The 20,101-nt window shown below is 54.0% G+C and overlaps 7 protein-coding genes across 7 annotated transcripts; 3 read left to right on the plus strand and 4 right to left on the minus strand.

Annotated features, from left to right (window-relative positions):
* Window positions 1-881: 881 nt before the first annotated feature.
* On the plus strand, window positions 882-2,588 carry PG986_008899 (Dynamin- GTPase domain protein; the record flags this gene model as incomplete). The annotated part of the gene is made up of 4 exons (XM_066845121.1): window positions 882-986; window positions 1,040-1,303; window positions 1,354-2,457; window positions 2,478-2,588. The coding sequence occupies 4 exons, from the start codon at window positions 882-884 to the stop codon at window positions 2,586-2,588; spliced, it is 1,584 nt and encodes a 527-aa protein (XP_066697519.1).
* A 9-nt stretch (window positions 2,589-2,597) lies between these two features.
* PG986_008900 (uncharacterized protein) lies at window positions 2,598-3,143 on the plus strand (the record flags this gene model as incomplete). Its single annotated transcript, XM_066845122.1, has 1 exon — window positions 2,598-3,143. The coding sequence occupies one exon, from the start codon at window positions 2,598-2,600 to the stop codon at window positions 3,141-3,143; it is 546 nt and encodes a 181-aa protein (XP_066697520.1).
* Window positions 3,144-4,533: 1,390 nt separating this feature from the next.
* On the minus strand, window positions 4,534-5,165 carry PG986_008901 (uncharacterized protein; the record flags this gene model as incomplete). Its single annotated transcript, XM_066845123.1, has 2 exons — window positions 4,534-4,849; window positions 4,948-5,165. The coding sequence occupies 2 exons, from the start codon at window positions 5,163-5,165 to the stop codon at window positions 4,534-4,536; spliced, it is 534 nt and encodes a 177-aa protein (XP_066697521.1).
* Window positions 5,166-6,718: 1,553 nt separating this feature from the next.
* PG986_008902 (autophagy-related protein 27) lies at window positions 6,719-7,999 on the minus strand (the record flags this gene model as incomplete). Its single annotated transcript, XM_066845124.1, has 3 exons — window positions 6,719-6,917; window positions 6,996-7,608; window positions 7,717-7,999. 3 exons carry the CDS (start codon window positions 7,997-7,999, stop codon window positions 6,719-6,721), a joined length of 1,095 nt encoding a protein of 364 aa, XP_066697522.1.
* Window positions 8,000-9,238: 1,239 nt separating this feature from the next.
* PG986_008903 (uncharacterized protein) lies at window positions 9,239-10,459 on the minus strand (the record flags this gene model as incomplete). Its single annotated transcript, XM_066845125.1, has 1 exon — window positions 9,239-10,459. One exon carries the CDS (start codon window positions 10,457-10,459, stop codon window positions 9,239-9,241), a length of 1,221 nt encoding a protein of 406 aa, XP_066697523.1.
* A 2,035-nt stretch (window positions 10,460-12,494) lies between these two features.
* Window positions 12,495-14,799, minus strand: PG986_008904 (uncharacterized protein; the record flags this gene model as incomplete). The annotated part of the gene is made up of 3 exons (XM_066845126.1): window positions 12,495-13,968; window positions 14,031-14,157; window positions 14,250-14,799. The coding sequence occupies 3 exons, from the start codon at window positions 14,797-14,799 to the stop codon at window positions 12,495-12,497; spliced, it is 2,151 nt and encodes a 716-aa protein (XP_066697524.1).
* A 3,165-nt stretch (window positions 14,800-17,964) lies between these two features.
* On the plus strand, window positions 17,965-20,101 carry PG986_008905 (Phenol 2-monooxygenase 1; the record flags this gene model as incomplete). Its single annotated transcript, XM_066845127.1, has 3 exons — window positions 17,965-18,711; window positions 18,768-19,061; window positions 19,124-20,101. The coding sequence occupies 3 exons, from the start codon at window positions 17,965-17,967 to the stop codon at window positions 20,099-20,101; spliced, it is 2,019 nt and encodes a 672-aa protein (XP_066697525.1).

Raw genomic sequence — 20,101 nt, forward strand, 5'->3', positions numbered from 1 at the left:
GGCACTCGGAGGAGGCGAAAGAGAGAGAGATGAGTTAGGACGAATGGCCTCAGCCCAAAGCGCAGGGCTGTAGAATACGATATCGCGGGTGTATTCTAGGCCAGACAAAGACGAGAACTAGATATCTAATGAGTTGTGATATCTCAAGTGGCATTCCTTCGGATACGATGATGAGTGCGAATACCATACAGATCAACCCAAACGCGTGATACTCCAAGATCTATGGGCATGAAATGTGCCCTCTTCCCCCCATCCCCCTTTGATAGATCTAACGACAAGAGACTTGGCCATTCCTACGGGGGTTAACCCCAGACACACGATATTGCAGCGACTGCCCATCCGCATGGCAAGAACTACCAGCTTGTCAACGTCAAGACATGTCTCTGTCCTGATGCAAAGGCCAGAAAGAACACGTCCCAAGCTTGGGTGCGTCAGTGTCGATTGCGCTGGCCCCGGTTGGGCGCGGATTCTTTATTTGCAATGTCTAAATATCCGCTGTCGTTGGCTTTATCGCATCTACGCAGCGACGTCTTGGTGTTCAGACGAATCACAGGGTCACGTTGGGTTACACAGCCTCGAATCATGTTCTCAGGCCTGCATGAGGCCGGCCACATCTTCAACCCCGTATTTACACTTCTGCCCTGCCATGCCGTTTGCAAAGGACGCAAGAGGCCAACCACTTTTTGCCCAACTCCCAGGTAGCCTTCTATGGCTATGATAAAGATGGGTAGGTATATAAGGAGTGGTGACAAGCCAGTCTCTGTTCTCTCCACTTAAACAGATATAGCTTACTTTCTGCCACTGCGAAACAACCCATCATCGCAATTCCAATTCACTCTGGTCAACACACATTGGTCCCAAGTTCAACACACAGTGGCATCATGGCAGCTTTGAACACTTCAGATCGGCTAGCTAGTTCTGTTCTCCTCGAGAAGATCGACAAGCTCAGGGAGAAGAACATTAGCCAACATGTCCCGCTCACGCAGGTAAGTGCTCGCTTCCAGTTAAGCGCTACTTCTCAGTGCTGAAATTGGTTCAGCTGGTGGTCGTCGGGGACCAGAGCTCTGGAAAGTCTTCCTTGCTGGAAACACTGACCGGCCTTCCCATGGAGCATAACGTGGAGCTCTGTACGCGCTTCGCTACGCAGATCACCTCTCGTCGAGATCCAGAGAGTCGCGTGACCGTAACGATCATCCCTGGTCCAGATGCGTCAAATGAGCACAAGAAGCGACTGAGCGACTTCACCTTCGAGTCTCTGACCATCGAAAACTTCCGGGAGCAATTGCCAACCATATTCAAACAGGTATGTTCCTTTCATGGAGACCGGCGAATCCTCTGCTTAGAGAAAACTAGGCCAATGTTGCCATGGGCATTCGCACAGACATCACTGGCTCCAATGGCAAGGTCTTCAGCAAGGACGTGCTGAAGATCGAAAAGCGTGGTCCAGACGAAGACTACCTCACGGTGATCGACGTCCCCGGCATCTTCAGGAATGCCAGCGAGGGAGTCACCACCACAGAAGACATCCAACTCGTCATAAACATGGTCAAGCAGTATATCCAGGACAGCCGAACCATCATTCTTGCTGTGTTTGCCGGCAACGGGCACATCGATAACCAGGAGATTCTGACGCTTTCTCGGCAGTACGATCCCACCGGAGAGCGTACCCTGGGTGTCTTGACGAAGCCAGATTTGGTCCGAGATCCCAGCGAGAAGCACAAGGTGTGTGATCTGGTGTTGGGCAAGAGAAAGCCACTCACACTTGGTTACTACGTTGTGCGAAACCGTGGGCCGGATGATACCATAGAGGAATGGGAGACAGACACTACCCTGCAAGAGGCACCCTGGAGTAGCTTACCGCGCGACCGTGTCGGGCCGGGCGCTCTGAGGACTCGTTTGCGCGAGCTATCAGAGCAGATCACTCGGCGTGAGTTCCCCAAGATACGCCAGCAGGTCAAAGCCGAGCTGGATGCGACGAGACAGCAACTCGACAGCCTCGGTGAATCGCGCCAGGGCGAGAGGGAGCAGCGCCTATTCCTGACCGCCGTCGCCCGGAAGTTCCAAGACGCGGTCAAGGCCGCCCTGAATGGGTGGTACTCCGACGAAGCCGTCTTCCAGAAGAGCACCATGCGTCTCATCACCCACATTGTCAACCTTAGCGACGAATTTCATGACGATTTCACCAGGTTCTCGCACCTCCATGAGTTCCAAGATGTGGGCAACACGACCCCGTCAACCGAGTCGAGCTGTTCGAAGACAGAACTTGCCACCCACGTAATGTGCTCCAATGCGGTGGATGCGGTACTTGATAGGATCGACCTGGATTTGTATCCAGAACTGGATGGCATTGTCTGTCTCGCTGAATCGTTTGAAGATCCCGATGAAGACACGATGGATTGGATCCACGAAATGTACATGAAGTCTCGTAACATGGATCTCGGTACCTTTGGCGGTAACGTGTTTTCCATGGCATTCAGGAAGCAATCCACCAAATGGGGGACATGACCAGGTCATACTTGAGCAAGGCCATCTTGATGGTGCACCAGTTCATCTCCGATGCGCTTGACTTGGCCTGCCCGGACACATGAGTCAAAGAGATGATCTGGTCAGCCATTGTCGACGACTTGCTGCTCAGGTACAAGGCCGCCATGGACCAGGCCATGCTCCTCGTGCAGGTCGAGCGGGAGAAGCGGCCCTACACGCTCAACAAGGAGTTCAGCGAGCGCCTACAACTCGCCCAGGGAAGCCGCACCGCCGCGCTCATCAAAGCGGCCGGGCATTCCAAACCCAATGCCTTGCCCTTCGACAAGTCCATCACCGTGACGCCCAACATGATCAAGACCGCATCGGCCAACCAGTCCAATGTCGAGCGCGTCAACCAGGAGATCCACGACAAGCTGCACGCCTACTACGATCTGGCGCTGTGCCGGTTCGTCGACAATGTCTTCCAGCAGGCCGTGGATCACGGCTTGCTGTCGGGGCCGTCTACGCCCCTTGCTGTCTTTGACCAGGACTGGGTCATCAAGCTGGAGACGGATGAGCTCGAGGATATGGCTGGTGAGTCGGAGGCTAACAAGAACCGGCGCGGCATCCTGGCTCGCAAGGTAGATGACCTCACTGTGGCCATGCGCATTCTTAAGTGAAGGAAAGGGCCTGCGATAATTTTGGTGGCGGAGCAGCAGCACAGGATCTGATCTGATGCGATGATTCTGCGGACATTCTTATGTGGATGCCTTCTGTAGCAGTAGTCGACGAATGGAGACCTGCTCTAGCCTTTTCCGACAAATCCATCATCAACGGTTCCAATAATAGATTAAATGAATGGAAGAAGGCATTGTACGGTATTCATTGCTGTGCAGTAGCTTCACTCCCCTATTTTTCTCCATACACCCATCGACACTGCAAAAAGTCGTAGCTCTAGACCGGCCGTCGGTCACGATAACGACCCCCAGGCTTGCGATGCGGTTGTCTGATCTTGAAATACATACAGTCAGGTGTATATAATAAGCATGATGAAGACCGCAAGGGGCACCATAATTCAGCCGACTTCGAAGTCAACGTGAGTATTATGTAATGGTCGGGGATCAATCCAATCCGTACCAGTGACCGAATCTAAGCCGGAACCTCCGATCTACCAAACAGGATCGGCATAGGATAGTCGATTTCATAAATATGAAATGGCACAAAGAAAGATCCGTTGAGACGCACCAACGAGGGCAAAATGCAGCGGGCTGATCACGTCGGGTGGCATATAGGTAGTCGCACCAAGCACTCGAGCCCTGTCAGGAAGAGGGACGATTCTAGAATATCCCCACATGAAAGCTGGATGGGGAACAAGAAGGCTGTAGCTGGCGTTGACAGGATCTAGAAAAGTAAGCGACTGCGAGGTTTTGAATGGAAGACCCCTCCCCCAGGTGCAAGGTAGGCGGCAGCATCCAAAGTGGCATGGGGGCCTCTGGAACTGGTTCCGTGCCACTGGTTTCGCTGTAGGGTTCGTCTGCATGTATTACTTGTGGACAGCGAGGTACAAGTATTATGAATAAGGGTATGCCGGTACTAGCAGAAGTTGACGTAAGATTGAATCTTCTCTTAACAAGCCATGCTGGGATCCGGCTATAACGTAAGAATCCCCAGTCAAGAATGACAGGGCGGCCGGTGAAAATATCGTCTTGACCACATGGATTGGGTAAGTGGGTTGGACCCGGGGTGAAACAAAAAGTATGCGCCAAATCTCGGACGATTACAAAGATTCCCTGATTGGTTTGATAGGCAATTGCTGCATACAGGCTGCATATGGAGCGGCCTTTGCGCCGCTGAGGAAGCCGTGTAGTGGTATAGAAGACCACCTTGAAACTGTTGCGTCAACATACAATTCGTTTTCCATGCTATCAAAGGTCAGGTTGGGCTGGACTATCGGCGGTACCCCCGTGCCCAAGATCAGGTCCGCCTCGAAGACAGTGTTGTGTGCAAGGCATATATCGGCAGCAAGCCCTAGGGTTTTTCATTACATGGTATCGCACTCTTGAGGTTCACTCACCAGAGGTTCGCCTGGCAACGCGCGCTATCGCCCGTCTGCACGATCCTATTCCCCGCAATATCGACGCCTAGCAGGCCCGCGGCCAGGAAGGACTCGGCGAAGCCGCCGGGCAGGACGACGGTGGTCGGGATCCCGGCGTCGCGGGCGGCGCGCTCGACCTCGTCCTTGGCCCTGTTGACGCGGACGCGGAGGCCCTGCGGGGAGTGGCGCCACGCGAGGTCCGAGGGGACGAAGAGCTTGACGTCTTTGGCCTGCGGGATGGCTTTGACGAAGGCGCGTTGGAGCGGGACGCCGGTCTGGCCCGTGATGCAGCTGTTTGGTTTGGGGATCCTTGTGTGAGCTCAGGATGAACCGACCCAATGGAGATACAGCGGTGCTGGTTGATAAGGGGAAGGTGGTAGTCAGCTGACCTGACAATGTCGATGCCTTCGAGGGCCGATACGAGCGCCGGCTGGTCCTCCAGGTCGATCGCTACGGTCGTCAAATTGGACGCGCTAGGCAACATAGACACATCGGAGCCGGGTCTGTGGAGGACCCGGATAGGGGCTCCCGATGCTATCAGGGCCTTTACGATGGAGGAGCTAGCCCAGCCTCGGTGGCCATAGACAGCTGTTCTGTTGATTTCCATGATGCAATCGATATATCTGATACCAGGTCAAGATACGAAGCGAAGGTGATTGGTGACATTTGCTCGAAGATGTGGTCAAGCTAGAGATAAATCTTGTGTCGTTGATGTCGGACAGATCCCAGATGATGAGGAGGCGAAACTCCTGGCAGGACTTATATAGACCAGAGCTTTCGACCCGCTCTTGTCTGATCATGACACATTTGTCTTCTCGTCGGATGATGTTGTTGGCGCATCCCGAAGTCCGGGCCCGCCTCCGAACATTGACATAAATTCCCGGAGTAGGAAGGTGGGTATCAGCAACGGTGGGCTCCCGTTGGGTCCGTCGCCAAGGGGCCGGACTTACAGCAAATCCACCCACAAGCAGTCCGAGAAACACTTGGCAGAATCCAAAATAGAAAAGGGTCGGGCAGCTGTCGGGTAATTGGAATCATCGTATATCGGCGGAAAGCTGGGTGGAAATGGTACTATCGTACAGCTGAGCTTGGTGAACTCGGTACCGAATGAACTTCAGATCTGGCTCCATTATCTAACCGGATGGAGGCGTGTCCCAGTAACGACTTGCACGGCAACAGAACCGTGCAGTGTCGTCAGCGATGTTCTGGGATCACAGGCTCCTCTCAGTCGCCAATGGTCCCAGGCAAGACGGTGTCATGTATCTTCTCTGGGCATCATCAACCATGGCAGACATCCAATGCCCCAGGCCTCCGTGGAGAGGTGTGTAGTAAGGACCACGAGCTGATACAGCGGGCGTGTTCAACAGCTGCTGGTAGCTGCATTGCAGGAGCATCGCAATGGCGAGGTCACTTAAAGGGGCTGCTCGAACTGCACCGTCCACGCTATCCTTTCGGCTTTGGAGATGACACCCAGATCCAATGAGATGGGGAGGGTTGGCTGGCGTTCCCTCGAGTTCAAGCTGTGCGTGTGAGTGTCCTGGGTGAAAGGGGGAATGATGGGACACTTCTTTCCCACGATGTAAGTAAATCCAATCCTTTTCGAAGGGACTCCAAAATGACTGCTGTGTTGCGTGCCCATGCCTCATCGATCCCATCCATTACCTAAGTACATCTAATATTGCCTTGCCGCCGGGGGTGCTCAGCTCAGACCAACATAGGTAGACACGATCGACAAGCCATTACTTACATCTGATCTAAACTGTGCCACGGTGCCGCCCAGCCCACCAGCCAAGACGTGCGTGGAGATCACGAAACGTAAAAACACCACTTCTTTTACGTAAATGAGCATCACAGGCATCCTTCTTTCGTTTTTGTTCAGGGGGACATATAATACACTTGATGAACCCTTCCCCCAATGTCGGCCGACCTAACAATTCTTCATTTTTTCCTTGCGAAGGAACGGAAATTAAGAAAAAAGAAAGAAAGAAAGAAACCCAACGAAGCAAATGCATACGTAAACGCCGAATCCCATTGCCTACTTTCGAAAAAGAGGCTCTCTACTGCCAGAAATACAATACCTATATGCTGGCCCCTGCCTTGTACTGTACGACCTTTTCAGTCTAGGTAGCCTCTATTCTTCGGTTTCTTCCCAAACCCAAGTCAGACCGCGCTGTATCCGCCTCGGCTCGCACCGCTGCCCTGCACGGTGTTGAGCACCCGTCGCACCCAGTCCTTCATAAGGTAGGGGATATCGCGGATGGTGTCGCCGTGGGGCAAGAGGTCCCAACCGCGGGCACCGTAGCGGTTGTAGTTGAGCCAGGAGCCGAAGATGAGGTAGGCAGCCGTGCCGAGGAAAACACTGTTGTGGGAAATTTAAGTTAACTTCGTCCTCGAAAAAGCCTCAGGCTTGAGTCGGGGTAGGAAGGACTGTACGTACAGGATAACGATCCAGGTGAAGAAGCCCCAAGACTTGCTCGGCGTCTCGTCGCCGTTGTCCGCCGCGTTCTCGCAGGCGTGCTTGGTCTTCCAGGTGAGTCGCAGCACATCGATGTTCTTATCACTGTCCAGAGCGCCGTAGCTCTCGAAGATCAGGGCGCGATCCTCGGGTCCGAGCTGAACCGGGCCCGTGGGCTTCGGCTCCTTATCGCCGCCGTCGCCGCCATCGCCTCCCTCGTCGGCGGCAAACAGAAGGGGGTCGGTCGGTGAACCCCTTCTAAGCACCGCAGCAGCGTTCGTCGTGTCGTCGTATTCGTCGGACGGCTTGACCTCGCCTTCGGTACCTTCCTTGTCCTTATCACAGACGAACTCGATGATGGCCTGCTGCTTTTTCGTGGTCCTATCCTCGAAGGTCCTGATGCCGCCGCGCAAGATCAGTCGCAGGCCCTCCTTCTTCGAGTCGGCGTTCGAGTCGCTCGTGCTGAGCCGGACGGCCTCGTGGTCCAGGTTCCCGCCACCGTTTTTGCCCTTAAGCTCGCCTGCGATCGGGAATACGGAGTGGAGGGAGTCGGTTTTCTTATCGTCGTTTCCGACGTAATGCTCTAGAGCGCAGACTGCACAAGGTGACGAGACGTATTAGCAAACGTGAGATTCCCTTTTATTCCCGCGTCTCGGGATTCCTCGGCGGGAACTCGAAACATATGGAGGCTCCGGAGACATACCTCGCGTGCCCTGAGGACATTGTAGTTTCCTATCGACATCGCCCTTGCGCTTCAACGACTGGCAGATGTCGGTCGTGTATGTCGTGTTGACGTAGTTGGTGCCGAGGTCGTCGAGCTGACTGACCACGACCGAGTGCGCACCACCCAGCGGTTTCAGGTTGAACTTCTTCCCGTCGGCCACGATGGACTCGCACTGCAGCATGGCGTTGGCCGCCGGGGCGAGCAAGAGCAGGAGCAAGGTCGCATCGGCTGCGCCGGGACTTATCGACGAAGAGAACCGCATGTTGGTGTGGGCCCAACGTAAGATGAGACGACGCGAGAGAGGGAGAGAGCAACGTTTCGTAAAAGGTGGTGGGTGTCGCTGTTGCTGATTTGATGAGAAAGGGAAACCGGTCGGGTTTGGGTTTGGCGGGGAAACGAGAGTAAATAGGCAAGTACTTGGTAAATAATCAAACTGCGGAGGGAGAGGAAGAAAAGAAGCTCAACATCAAGTTTACGATACAATAATGTCACATGGATGGAGAGGCCAAATTGTGTGTACTGGAGCTCATGTGCCGCCGTGCCTGATTGCAACAGTAGCTCTACCAGACTTACATATCCAAAAGGAAGGTCGGGTTCCGTCATAGTCTGACCGGCGGCCGACCCAGCAGTCTGTGGGTCTGTGGCTGGTCATTACTCAATGTGATACTTGGTCCGGGCTGGCTGGTGTAGTGTGGCGCAGCTCACCTCCAACCACCAGCCTCTTATGGTGGTCAAAGGATCCTCCACCATCCTCTCTGTGAACCAAGACCCAATCAACTCTTTTGCTGGGTAGGCTTCATGGACTTAGTTGAGTTTGGTTGGGGTCAGTATAGAATTCAAGATTTTCAATCGGGAGCATCCGTCTAAAGAATACCACACAGTCCGAGAGATCCTGTGGCACTGAACCAATCGTGGCAATGACTAGTAACCAGAATCAAAGGACTTACTAGTCATCCAATGCCTGGGAATATCTGTAACACCTCCTCACAGACTGTCCCTTCGTTGTCTGCAACAAGCCAATTTGAGGAAGGGCCATATGATATTAAACTCTTGGTATGGGACGCATTTCCTGATGTGGAGCGCAAGCAGGAGTAGGAGTCGCCAGAGTCACGGCCGCACTCAGCTTAGACTACTCAGAGAGATCTTTCCACGCAGAGGCCTGGTTAGGTGAAAAGCAAACACGAATGGTCTTGATCTGTTATATAACAAGGGGCGATTCTTAGCAGCTAAGTATGTATAAATAAAGGAACAAAAATGCAGCGCTTAAAACAAACTCCCAGTAATCAATCTGCCCGCTTTGAAATGCGCGTATATATATAGTTCATAGATATGTCGCGGTGTCGTAAAGTCGTAAATCCCATTACCATTGCCTACCGTGTATCTTTTTCCCGGCCTTCTTTCCTGAACGCCCATCACCTTTCCTTAAACCCCCTTCGAAGCAAGTCAAAAATAGACAGTCAAGGCCATGATCACCCAAGGATGGAAAACCCTAGTGAAGTAATCAGTACCGGTACCGCTGCTCCTCACTCCTCCGCCTCCTCTCGCGTTCGCGGTAGAAGTTCTCCCTCTCGATCTCGGCCGCATGAGCCCCTCCATCACTATACACCCAGTCCTCCACGTTGCGCCAACTCTTCGCCTCCGGATCGATCACCCTCTCGACGGCGCCGCGGCCATTGCCCTTCATGGATTCCCTCTTTGAAACCTGCGACTCCATAGCAGCGGCATCACCCACCCAGTCCCAACCGCTGCCGCTCCGTCGGTCAAAGTCGTCCTTGGACCGCGGCCGCGTAGTCACAATCTGCATGTTCCCGCCGCTCCGCCGATCGTAGTCATCGCCAGACCGTGGCCGCCCTATGACCTCCCTCTTCTCGATGACTTCGTAGTTGCCGCCGCCACCACCACCACTTCTCCTTTTCAGGTCCATGTACGCCAAACTAGCTCTGTCGTGGTCGTCACCACGGCTGCTGCGCCGGTACGGGTCCCGAGACCTCTCCTGCTCCTCGCGCTCACGGTTCCGGCCAAGCTCAAGCCGCTTCTCAACTGCGTTGGCGCCCAGCGCGCCCACGGCGGCCCCGACCATCGTGGCAAGCGCTTGATTCCGCCGCGCTGCCGCTTCCTCGTTGCTGTCCTGCGAGTGGTGGCGACCATGGTGCGACGTCGCCTCGGCGGCCTCATGCGCTGCCAGTCCGCCCAGTAGGGCTCCGACTACGCCAACCCCCAGCCCCGCAGTTGAGTCCGAGAAGGTGCCCTTGAGCAAGTTGCGTGCCTTCTCTAGAGGCGATGGGCTATCTTCGTCGCGGTCGCGGCGGTCGTCGTCACGACGGGAGTGGGAGTGGCCCCTTTGGCGACTACCGCCATCCCGAGGGTCCCGAGGGTCCCGCCGGTCGTCATTATAGTAATAGTCTTCTTCATCGTCACCATCCCGCGACCCAGATGACCGCCATCCGATCGGTGGAGGTAGGGACCGCCGCCGGGGTGATCGTGCCGAGCGAGGGACCTGCAGGGAGGTGGGCGAAGTGGGAGGCTCGTAGTCCACGCCGCGGGGAGGTGCGCCCCATGCACTTGTGGAGGATGCTGGCGGGTACGGCGGCGGGACTTGACCTGGCGATGGCCTCCGGTCGTATACGTGGTCCGAAGGGGGCGGCATGCTGGCACCGCCAGCGTAGGTGTAATCGGGCGAGCGATCTCGGTGGTCGCGGTAGCCTCCTGCGTATCCCGCCATGTTTGATCTACTTGTTTGCTTTGTCTTTAGGGATAGGAGATATGCCTATAGTATGTTGGTTTTTCTAGGATACTGCTTTCAGCGAGTCGCGTGCGTTGTTCTTGTTCGGCAGAGAGTAATTGTAGCCGCGTACACCTTGTTCGTTTAGGTCGTACAGAAAGTTCGTTAGGTCGAAAGGTCGACTGGCTTGTGAAGCAAAATTGTCACTTTGACCAAGTGTCCTGGCACAAATTCCGAATCCAGCCGAGCCCTCGTGATCTCATCCGAAATGAAAACAGCGTTGCCCTTGCCCGTGAAATAAAGACGTGGAGTCTTGTTATAGGCCTCCCTTTTCCGTATATGCAGGGCTGTCGTAAAAGCAATGGGTGGTGTGATGACGATGCAAACAGGCGCAGTGCCGAGCCCGGCTTCACAGGCGGTGTATATGCAGCTTTGCGGGCTGCCTCTTTGGTCGGATGAAATATCGTTTGATTTTTATCTCCGTCCAAAAACTAGCAGCGCAAGGAGGGACGTAGTTCTTTCAGCCCAGAAGGCAGAATTGCCTGCCCTCTTGAACGACGGGGGATAAAAATGCCTCTTTCGGTTTCAGCCAACACGGGGTCCAATCAGTAGAGTAAGGCGGCTGACTCGATCTGCTCTCTCATCACAGAAAGTCCAGTCATGTCTGCAGCGTGTCTCGCTCCCAGCCGGCCAGTCAGGTGCAGTGCTGAGGCGCCAGGCCAGCAAGCACATGGCTGTTGGCGGGGTCGTGATTTGACGTCATGGGGGCCACTGGATCGAGTGGGAAGCAAATCCCGATCTGCTGCTCTGCTGGTGCATGGTTTGCTCGGATATTGGCAGCATGCCGGTGCGAGCAAACCGTCCTCTACCTGGAGGTCGGAGGTCTCTTATATACCCTTCAAAACATCGTGAGAAATAGATTGATGGTTTTCATGCGTTAGGTTAGGCTGTAGGACTCTCTCGCACGTAACTACTGCTGTTGGGGGCGCGGCTGTTTGCAGCCATTTCTAGGGCAAAAGGCTAAGCTGCTAACCTCATGTGGCTGAACAGGGATCATGCTCGTTACACTTTCAGGTGATCATTTGCATCATGATCAACCCAATTCGGCTCCTGCTCACAACTTCAGCATATATCTTCGGAATGACATCCTTCTTAAAACAAACAAAGTCGAGTATTCACATATGTCTATGATTAAAGCATATTGTACTGAGGCATATTTCAATTGGGTACTGTTAAATTGCGACAAAGGCTGGTCTAATGGTCTGGGAAATGGTGTACAGGAACCAGAACATGCAAAGGATACTCTCTGAATTGGTGCCTTCCAGGACCCATTCCTTTACTTCACTCAACAGAGGTGTTGACTCTCGCCCTTTCGAGACCGAGGTTGGATATAAGTTGTGATAATTCTTGGGACCATCTGTTGAATTGCAAATGCCTACCTACCTTATGAAGTCCCCTCCAAGCCTGCTGGTTGTGAGATCGGCTTTAGGGAGCAAGCAGTACAGAGCACTCGAGTTAATCGCTCCTTGCACGTTTGACATATCCCTTCCCACCCGCGCCTCTTCCAACATTGATGGCAAATAGGGGCAGGCAGCCACCCGTTACTATATGGCGTTACTGTATGGCGTTTCCGATATCAACGGAGGATGCTCCGTACCCATACACATAACACGATTTCCGTCCTCAGTACGAACTATTTCATACCTTTGCGCAAATGATCGCAAAATGGCGTTTAACCAGAGAGCGATTGTCGGACACTGTAGTCCGGGCGCCTCAATCATGCATTTGCTCCACTGGTTTTCTTTCCTCGAGAGAACCTCGTCTAATCTGATGTACTGTTCGCACGGCTATAATCTCAAAGCAGGGAAACGCATGGCCCGCATGGATGGCGGGTGCATAGAACTATTTGATCACACAATCCTAAATAAAGGGTTGGATCAACATATATCAGGCACGCGCGACTTTGCCCCTCGCACACTTTCTCAAGGAGTGGCATGCTTTGAAACCAATGACCCCAAGACCCCAAAGTGTTAACTCACTCAGGCCGTTTTCTCCCTAGATATCCTTCAACCATACTGACCTCAATAGTCTTGGCCGTTTCTTCAATTTGATCCCGTGAAGCGTGCAAACCCCCACTGCTGGTTGTGTTCGCCTCGCCCCCCGTCACATTGACCCGCTGGAACATCGCAGCCAGCGATGACGACCGCCACGCACCTTTCCATGTCTTCGTCTTGGCCGATCTTCCTAAAGTGCCCACCAGAGTTGTGACGGCCATTGCGTTCAGGGCCGCCGGAAAGAGCAGCCAAGGCCACTGGACGTGGATGCAGGTCTCGACCGCAAGCTGCGTGCCCATAGCATAGCCTGAAGCAGGCGTGTCGCCGTGCTGCCTCATCAGCCCGGTCAGGGTGCTGGCTATACCCTCGAAGTATTGTTTGGCGGAGTTCAAATCAACTGTGCCATTGCGATAGAATCGCTTCAGCCAGGTATCTCCTTGGACGGACATGGTGTTGTCCGTCACGGAGCCGAGGAGCGATGCGTCAAACATGTGCGACAGGATTTGGTTGACGGCTAGCCCCGAAGTAGTCCCCAGTACCCAGACACAGTCTGCTTCGTACCACTTTGTTTTCACGTCCGTTGGATCCTGGCCGATTTGCAGTGTCTGGTTGCTGGAAATCGCGACAGTCGCATCCTTGCCTGGCTTGTCTGCTTTTAAGCATTGTCGCCGTTGTCCGCCGCTTACGATCTCCTCCGTTGCTAGGGACCATGCCATGTTGGGAGAAACAGTTACCTCGACGGAGGATGCATTCGTTTTTCGCAGCGGAACGGAAGAGATCATAGTCTCGGACAGAATTGAGCCTTGTACTTTCGCGTTGTATGTTTTGAGGCATGGGTAAAGCGAACAGCCCACCGCCCAGGGGTGTTTTGGGCAATGAGTCGTGTTGCTTATTTTGCACGTCCCTGTGTCATCGAGCACTTTCATAAGGAACTGAAGGTTGATGACCTCGTCGAAGTTCGAGTTGTTTGCTGGGACTTTGGAAGCTTCCGCCATCTGAAATGGCAGATTGTTCCATTTCAGTATCTCCCCAATCTGCAGCACTGGCTCAGACCACCACGAAGGGATATAAAATGACGGAGAACTTCCATTTACTTGGATCCTATGGGAGAGGTCTTCGCAATGTGAGCACATGGCCAGTGAAGAAAACGACCCGACGTTGCCATCAAAACCCGGGAATGTACAATTTCCAGTTGGGCAATCGTACGCGACAACACCTGCTTCGGCGGACGGTGGTTCGAGTGCCCCTGAATATACAGCATTCGCCATGGCAGGATCAGGCTCAGCGAAAAGAAGCTGGGTTTGATAGCCACCGACAGTATAGTTGTTCGTTCTTGATATATACGCAGGCGCAGTGGTGGGCAGGAGGCAGCTGTCATAGTGGATGAGTTGTTGGAAAAAGGGATCGGCGGCCACCATTAAGACAGTGACAAGAGCACCTAGATTAGCTATGTGACTGGTCCCAGATCAGTATCGCGTACTTCAAGCAGTATCCGTTTATATGCCAATATTGCTTACTGTGGTCGTCTTCTCGCCAGTAACTTCAAAGCGCCCAATGGGCCCCTGCTAGCGCTATCGAAATCCTCGAAATGTGACAAAGGCCGGTGGTCTCCAACGTACCAAAGCCATTTCATCTGGCTGATCCCTAAACCAAGCCATTAGTATTACTCGATTATACGAGACGCAGAGAGAAACGGGGGGAAAGCGGTATTTAACAGGAGATCCGTATCTACTTACCCTCCGAGACCCCCATCATCGAGCATGCTTTGATGACGGCAGAGAATACTGATATCAAGGAGTTGATCGATATGGCCAGTGACCAATCGGACACCGATCGATCCTTGTAGATGGCAAGAAGCACCGAAATGGTTACAAGACCCAGAGTAGACAAGAAGCAGCAGTGAATCTCCCATACCCAGAAGGCAGTCAAAGGAGGTCGGTTATGGCCGGGTTTCTTGCCAAGGTTGGGGCTATTGCTTGTAGTAGCCGAAGTTTCCGTGTCATGGATAGCTACGGTGTCACCCATGCTGGATAGAGTGTGAGTCTGGTCCAGTTGCGTCGTGCTAGGAGGCTTGGGTTCTTGGCTGGGTTCGCCTATGTCTGCCGATCCGATCCGAGCGTGGGAGTCTTCATGATCACCAGTCTCTTGGCTAGGGCCTGGCGCGTCTCGAACATGACTCTCGTGAATGTCCTCATGGTTCATTGATTGTGCGTCACCTGGGGAACTTTTCGTGGTTGCCCGAGTTACGGGCTCCCTCCCGTCCGAAATGTTCTCGGGAGCATCCATGATGATATGAGAATGAGGACTATGTGATATCAAGTAAACCTGGTCAGATGATGACAAGACATAACTCATATATCATAGGTTCTCAGAATGGCCCCTTTTGAATACGAAAGTCACCTATTGGCATAAAATTCATCTTTGAACCGGCAAACCCATGCCAGTCCTGTAGTGAGAAGATTGACATCTTGGATGCTGGATCAGCACAGACTGCGTATGCCTCCTTCATCTAATCAACAAGAGCACTGCATCTGGACTTAGGTCCCTAAGAATAGCATCGGGCTCATGGTCGATCCCGTGAGTCCTGTGGATATCGGATATTGCATCTGGGTATCGGGAATGCTGGATGGTTCCTGAGACAGACCCTCTGGTCCCTATCCGGATGTTCAGTTACCCAGACTCGTGTTGCCACTATACGTGATCAACGAACCCGAATTTGTGCCCAGAATCTAGGATATTTGCCGAAATGCATGATGGTAAATTGCATGATCGCATGCAGTCCAAACCACATTGTACTCCCCAACACGCAACCTGGCCATCGCGGCAAGGCCCGCTATTGGTGATTTGAGTTCACCGAGATGATGTACGTGATGGCGGCAGCACTGACAGCTCATATATCAATACTCCGGATTGAGTTCGGCGAAGTCGCTGACGAGGAGGCTGTGCCTGTGTCTTGGGCCTATCGGATGCTGATCCATTGCCTGGTATTCCAATTGGCAATCGATATATGCTCGATGCAGTGCAGTTTATCGATTTGAAGCAGTTGCCCTGAGAAGTACTGGAGTCAACGGATGTCACCCTGTGGCCTGAAACCTGCATCAGGCAGATTCAAGGCAGACATGCCTGCCGGAACCCTTCACCGGCTCAGGCCAGGATAACGAGGCCTGAGCCAAATGCGAAATTCAGCCTGGTGAACAGGCATAGGCGATACGAGCTTCCATGGCATATATAAAGACTTCGTTTGCCTTTAGCAAGGAAGAGGATTTCTGAGGACATGACAGTCACACCGAGGGATACCGGAGATATCCATCCATCAAGTTCTTCGATCCGTTTCCTGTTCCTCGCTAGTTTCTCAATATGCGCTGGATTACGTTTGTTGCCATGTTACCGTTGGGCCATCTCGCCTTAACCTGCAACACCCGCAACGATTGCTCAGGCGATCAAGTCTGTGATCGTAAGTCCGCCATCTTAATGCACACTAAAACGTTTCCAACCACGATCTTTGATAGGGGTGTATCGCAAATACATGAATGGCCCCGAATACAATTGCGTGGAGCCTACTTCTCCTTGCTGCCAGGGAACCTGCCTTGCCTGTGGGCAGAATGTTGTTAGCTCGGCATGTGATTTTCTAGGTGATGCCGGAGACTTCAATACGTATTGCTCGACATAGGTTACGGTTCGACCGTAAAAGGGGTCTTAGTCTGGGGAACTTCTTGCGCAATGGTTGATTTGGATGGATGGAAGCTTCCAGGCTGCTTGTTGCTGGTCCGAGTCTTCTGCTGAGCTGATGTATCTCGCGAGTGGGCGGCAACGATAGTGATGGGCGGTTTGGATGGAACAGGTCGGTAGGGAGTATCGATGAGATGTTTCTAAGGCTCGTAACAATAGCACTAGGGTATTGACCGGGCGCCTTTCCGGAAGTCAATTTGCTTTTCGCACTGAAGGAATCTTCTTTTCTTGGTCTGCGTGGTAGCAATAGTCATCGACATCTGTACTATGGATGTCAATCGCCTGGCTATGAAGTTGCCTGCTGACTACAAGCCAAAAGAAGTCCGCATTGGTTATTACATAACATTAAGTACAGGTACAGGTAGGCGGTGCCAGGTCGACTGGAATGGATCAATCTGCACTAGGAATGCAAAAAGCATCGTTCCTACCTTAAAACCACGGCGTGACGGATGGACCGATGATACCTAGATGAGGTAGAGATGCGAGATGTGGGGTCGGTTAGGCCCCCAGATTCCTCGGATTCGGGTGTGCTACGAGCGCAGCAGAACACATTCATCAACACCCTTTGTTCGTGGGAGAGAGCAGGTGACAGGCAAGCAATCTTTCCCAACCTCTCTTGTCAAGCTCAAAGCCGAGATTCTCAGCCGTGAACACCCCGCTTCGGCCCCGCCTTTGTCGATTACCGTGTCTACCTCCCGGCTCCAGCAAAAAGTAAGGAAGGACGTTGTAGACGCGGGTCACGCCCCACGGGGATTTGCAGGGGAGCGAGGTTGGCGCCAATACCCAATCAGCCACTGCCCCTAGTTCGAGTTGCGGTCATCATTTCTCATCTCTCAACCCAAACCAAACAGGCCTCTCTCAATTCCGTCGGTGTCGGTGGCCACTCACCATGGCCGCCCGCGCAAGGCCTTACTTCCGTACTTGAGCTACCAGAGCAGTAGTTCAAGGAGGAAAGATCCACCACCTACCTAACCTCTAACCTAGAGACGACCATCGCCCACCCACGGTTTGGAAGGCTTATATCCACCTGGCTTGAACGCAAACAGACAGCACTTGCACCAGAACTGCTCTCCTTCTCCTTCTTCCGCACTCGCACTTGCTTGCCTTCCCACGTTGTGGAGCATCGGCCACACGAGTGGATAAAGCACTCCCCAGCATGGAGCTTGTCCCCCCAGCTCTGTAGGCTGTACCCCATCTTTCCGCGCACTCGGAATGATGCCTTCGGTTCAAAGAGAGCATGCCCCTTCCCGAAATCTATGCCGTGAGAAGGACCCGTAACAGCGTGTCCCTCTTGCTTGGTGCGTCTGGCGTCTCGGATCTACCCTTCGGCCTGGGACTCCTCCAGCAACTCGGATTGACCGGCGAGGCCACCACCACGGGTGCCTCAAGTATATAGGACATGACATATCTCCTTCTTCATCATACCTCGCTCTCTGCTTACTTACTCTTAACTCTCTCTCGCTCGCTCTACAATTCGCCCAAAACGGTTCGGTAATAAAAAAAACGAGACAGGCAGGAGACGTTCTGGATCGCTTGTCATGTTGCATTGAGATACCCAATATAGACGTAGTTTCCCTTTCGGCCCCCCTTCCGATTCGCTTCCGTTATCAGGCTGTTTGGCAGCCTATTGCCCGCCGCCCTGCTTGCCCTTTTCATTGATAGACCTTGCTTCTGCACCACCGGCCACCTGTTCGCCACCCCTTCACACCGCATATCGTCGCCATGATCGAGACACAGCCCGCGAAAAGGCCCTCGTCGCCGTACTATGATATTGGTAAGTCGCCCACCACCCTCGTCCGCCCGTCCGGTAGGAACACGGACAGGATGAAGCTGACCCCTCTGGCTAGTCATCGTAGGAGCCGGCCCGGTGGGCTTGATGTTGGCTACCTGCTTAGCAAGATGGGGATACTCTATCAAGCACATCGACAACAGAGCCGAGCCGACCCCCACGGGGCGCGCGGACGGTATCCAGCCGAGGTCGCTGGACCTGCTCCGCAACATGGGTCTGAAGTCGGCCATCATGGCGCACAAGCCTGCGCGGGTCTTCGAGGTTGCATTCTGGGATCCCCCAAGAACGGCAACGGCCTCGTCCGGACCGGCACCTGGGCCAGCTGCCCGAGCTTCATCGACGCGCGGTACCCCTTCACGACGCTGCTGCACCAGGGCTTGATCGAGCGCGTCTTCATCGCCGATCTCGCCAAGTCCGGCAACAAGGTGCAGGGGCCGTGGACCATCACCGGCTTCAAGACGGACGAGAAGGCCAACCCGGAGTACCCCGTCGAGGTCCAGCTCAAACACATCGACGGCACCTTTGAGGAGACCGTACACGCCAAGTACCTCTTTAGTGGTGAAGGTGCCCGGTCTTTCGTGCGAGATGAGCTCAAAATCGGCATCAAGCACAAGGATCCTATCTCCAACGTCTGGGGTGTAATGGACGGTGTGGTCAGGACCGATTTTCCCGATATCAAGGTTCGCACAGAAAGACGCACGGCATAGTCATTGGCTTTTGGCTAACTTGGTTATAGATGAAATGCACAATCCACTCGGAACACGGTTCAATCATGGTCATCCCCCGCGAAGACAACATGGTCCGCCTGTACATCCAGATTGCCTCCTCAACAGATCCCGATTTCCACCCTCGGAAGACAGCAACCGAGGCGGAGGTTCAGGCAACAGCCAAGAAGATCCTGCGGCCTTACTTCATCGAATGGGAACGTGTAGAGTGGTATTCCGTCTATCCTATCGGGCAGGGTATTTCCGAGAGGTATACCCTTGATCAGAGAGTCTTCCTGGGCGGTGATGCTTGCCATACTCATAGTGTAAGTTGATCGCCTAGCCCCAAATGATGTGATATTTAGTTACTAACCCCTTCTTCCTATAGCCCAAAGCCGGACAAGGTATGAACACGGCCTTCTTGGACGCGCTCAACCTCGCGTGGAAGATACATGCGGTAGAAGCCGGTTTCGCAGACCGCGAGCTGCTAAAGACGTACGAGCCCGAGCGGAAAGAGGTTGCCGAGAACCTGCTGGACTTCGATAACAGGTACGCCAAGCTCTTCTCGACGCGGCCGTCGGCCGACACGGTGCAAGCCGCGTCGGAGCAGAAGCCCGCGCTCCAGACCGGCGGCGCCGATGACGACAACGACTTCATCCGGACGTTCAAGGAGTCGTGCGAGTTCACCAGCGGCTACGGCGTGGCCTATAGCCCCAACTCGCTCAACTGGTCGCCCGATCACACGGCGCAGTCCCCGCTCATCCACCCCAAGGGCACGAACCTACGGACGGGCCGGCTTATGATCAACGCCGACGTGACGCGCGTCGTCGACGCCAACGTCGTGCACCTCGAGCAGGAGATCCCGCTCAATGGCGCGTTCCGCCTGTACGTATTCGGGGGCCACCCCGTGCGGAACCGGCAAGCGCTGGCCGACTTCGCGTCGCACCTGGCCAAGCCCGACTCCTTTTTCGGGTCACACCTACGCGCCGACATCGACCAGGTCTCGCACCACGACTCCCTGAACCCACACAGCCGCTTCTTCTCGATCTGTACGGTCCTCGCGGCTCGCCGCTCCGAAATCGAGATTTCCCGCGACGTCCCGGGTGTGTTGGCGCGCTACCGCGACCTCGTCTACGCCGACGACCTCTGGAGTCGTCGTGTTCCTGACGCGCGTGCTGCCGCCCACGCCAAGCTTGGCCTGGATGAGGACAAGGGCGGCATCGTCGTTGTGCGGCCTGATGGCTATGTCGGTGTCGTCGTGAGCCTCGTCGAGGGCGCCGGCACCGTTGGCGCTCTTAATGAGTACTTCGCGGCCTTTACCGCCAACAAGAAGTTGGGGTCTTCTGAAGCCAGGTCACAGTTGTAA

The sequence above is a fragment of the Apiospora aurea genome (assembly GCF_038362705.1).
Source record: "Apiospora aurea strain CBS 24483 chromosome Unknown utg000006l_segment0_segment0, whole genome shotgun sequence".
In the NCBI taxonomy this organism is placed as follows: domain Eukaryota; kingdom Fungi; phylum Ascomycota; class Sordariomycetes; order Amphisphaeriales; family Apiosporaceae; genus Apiospora; species Apiospora aurea.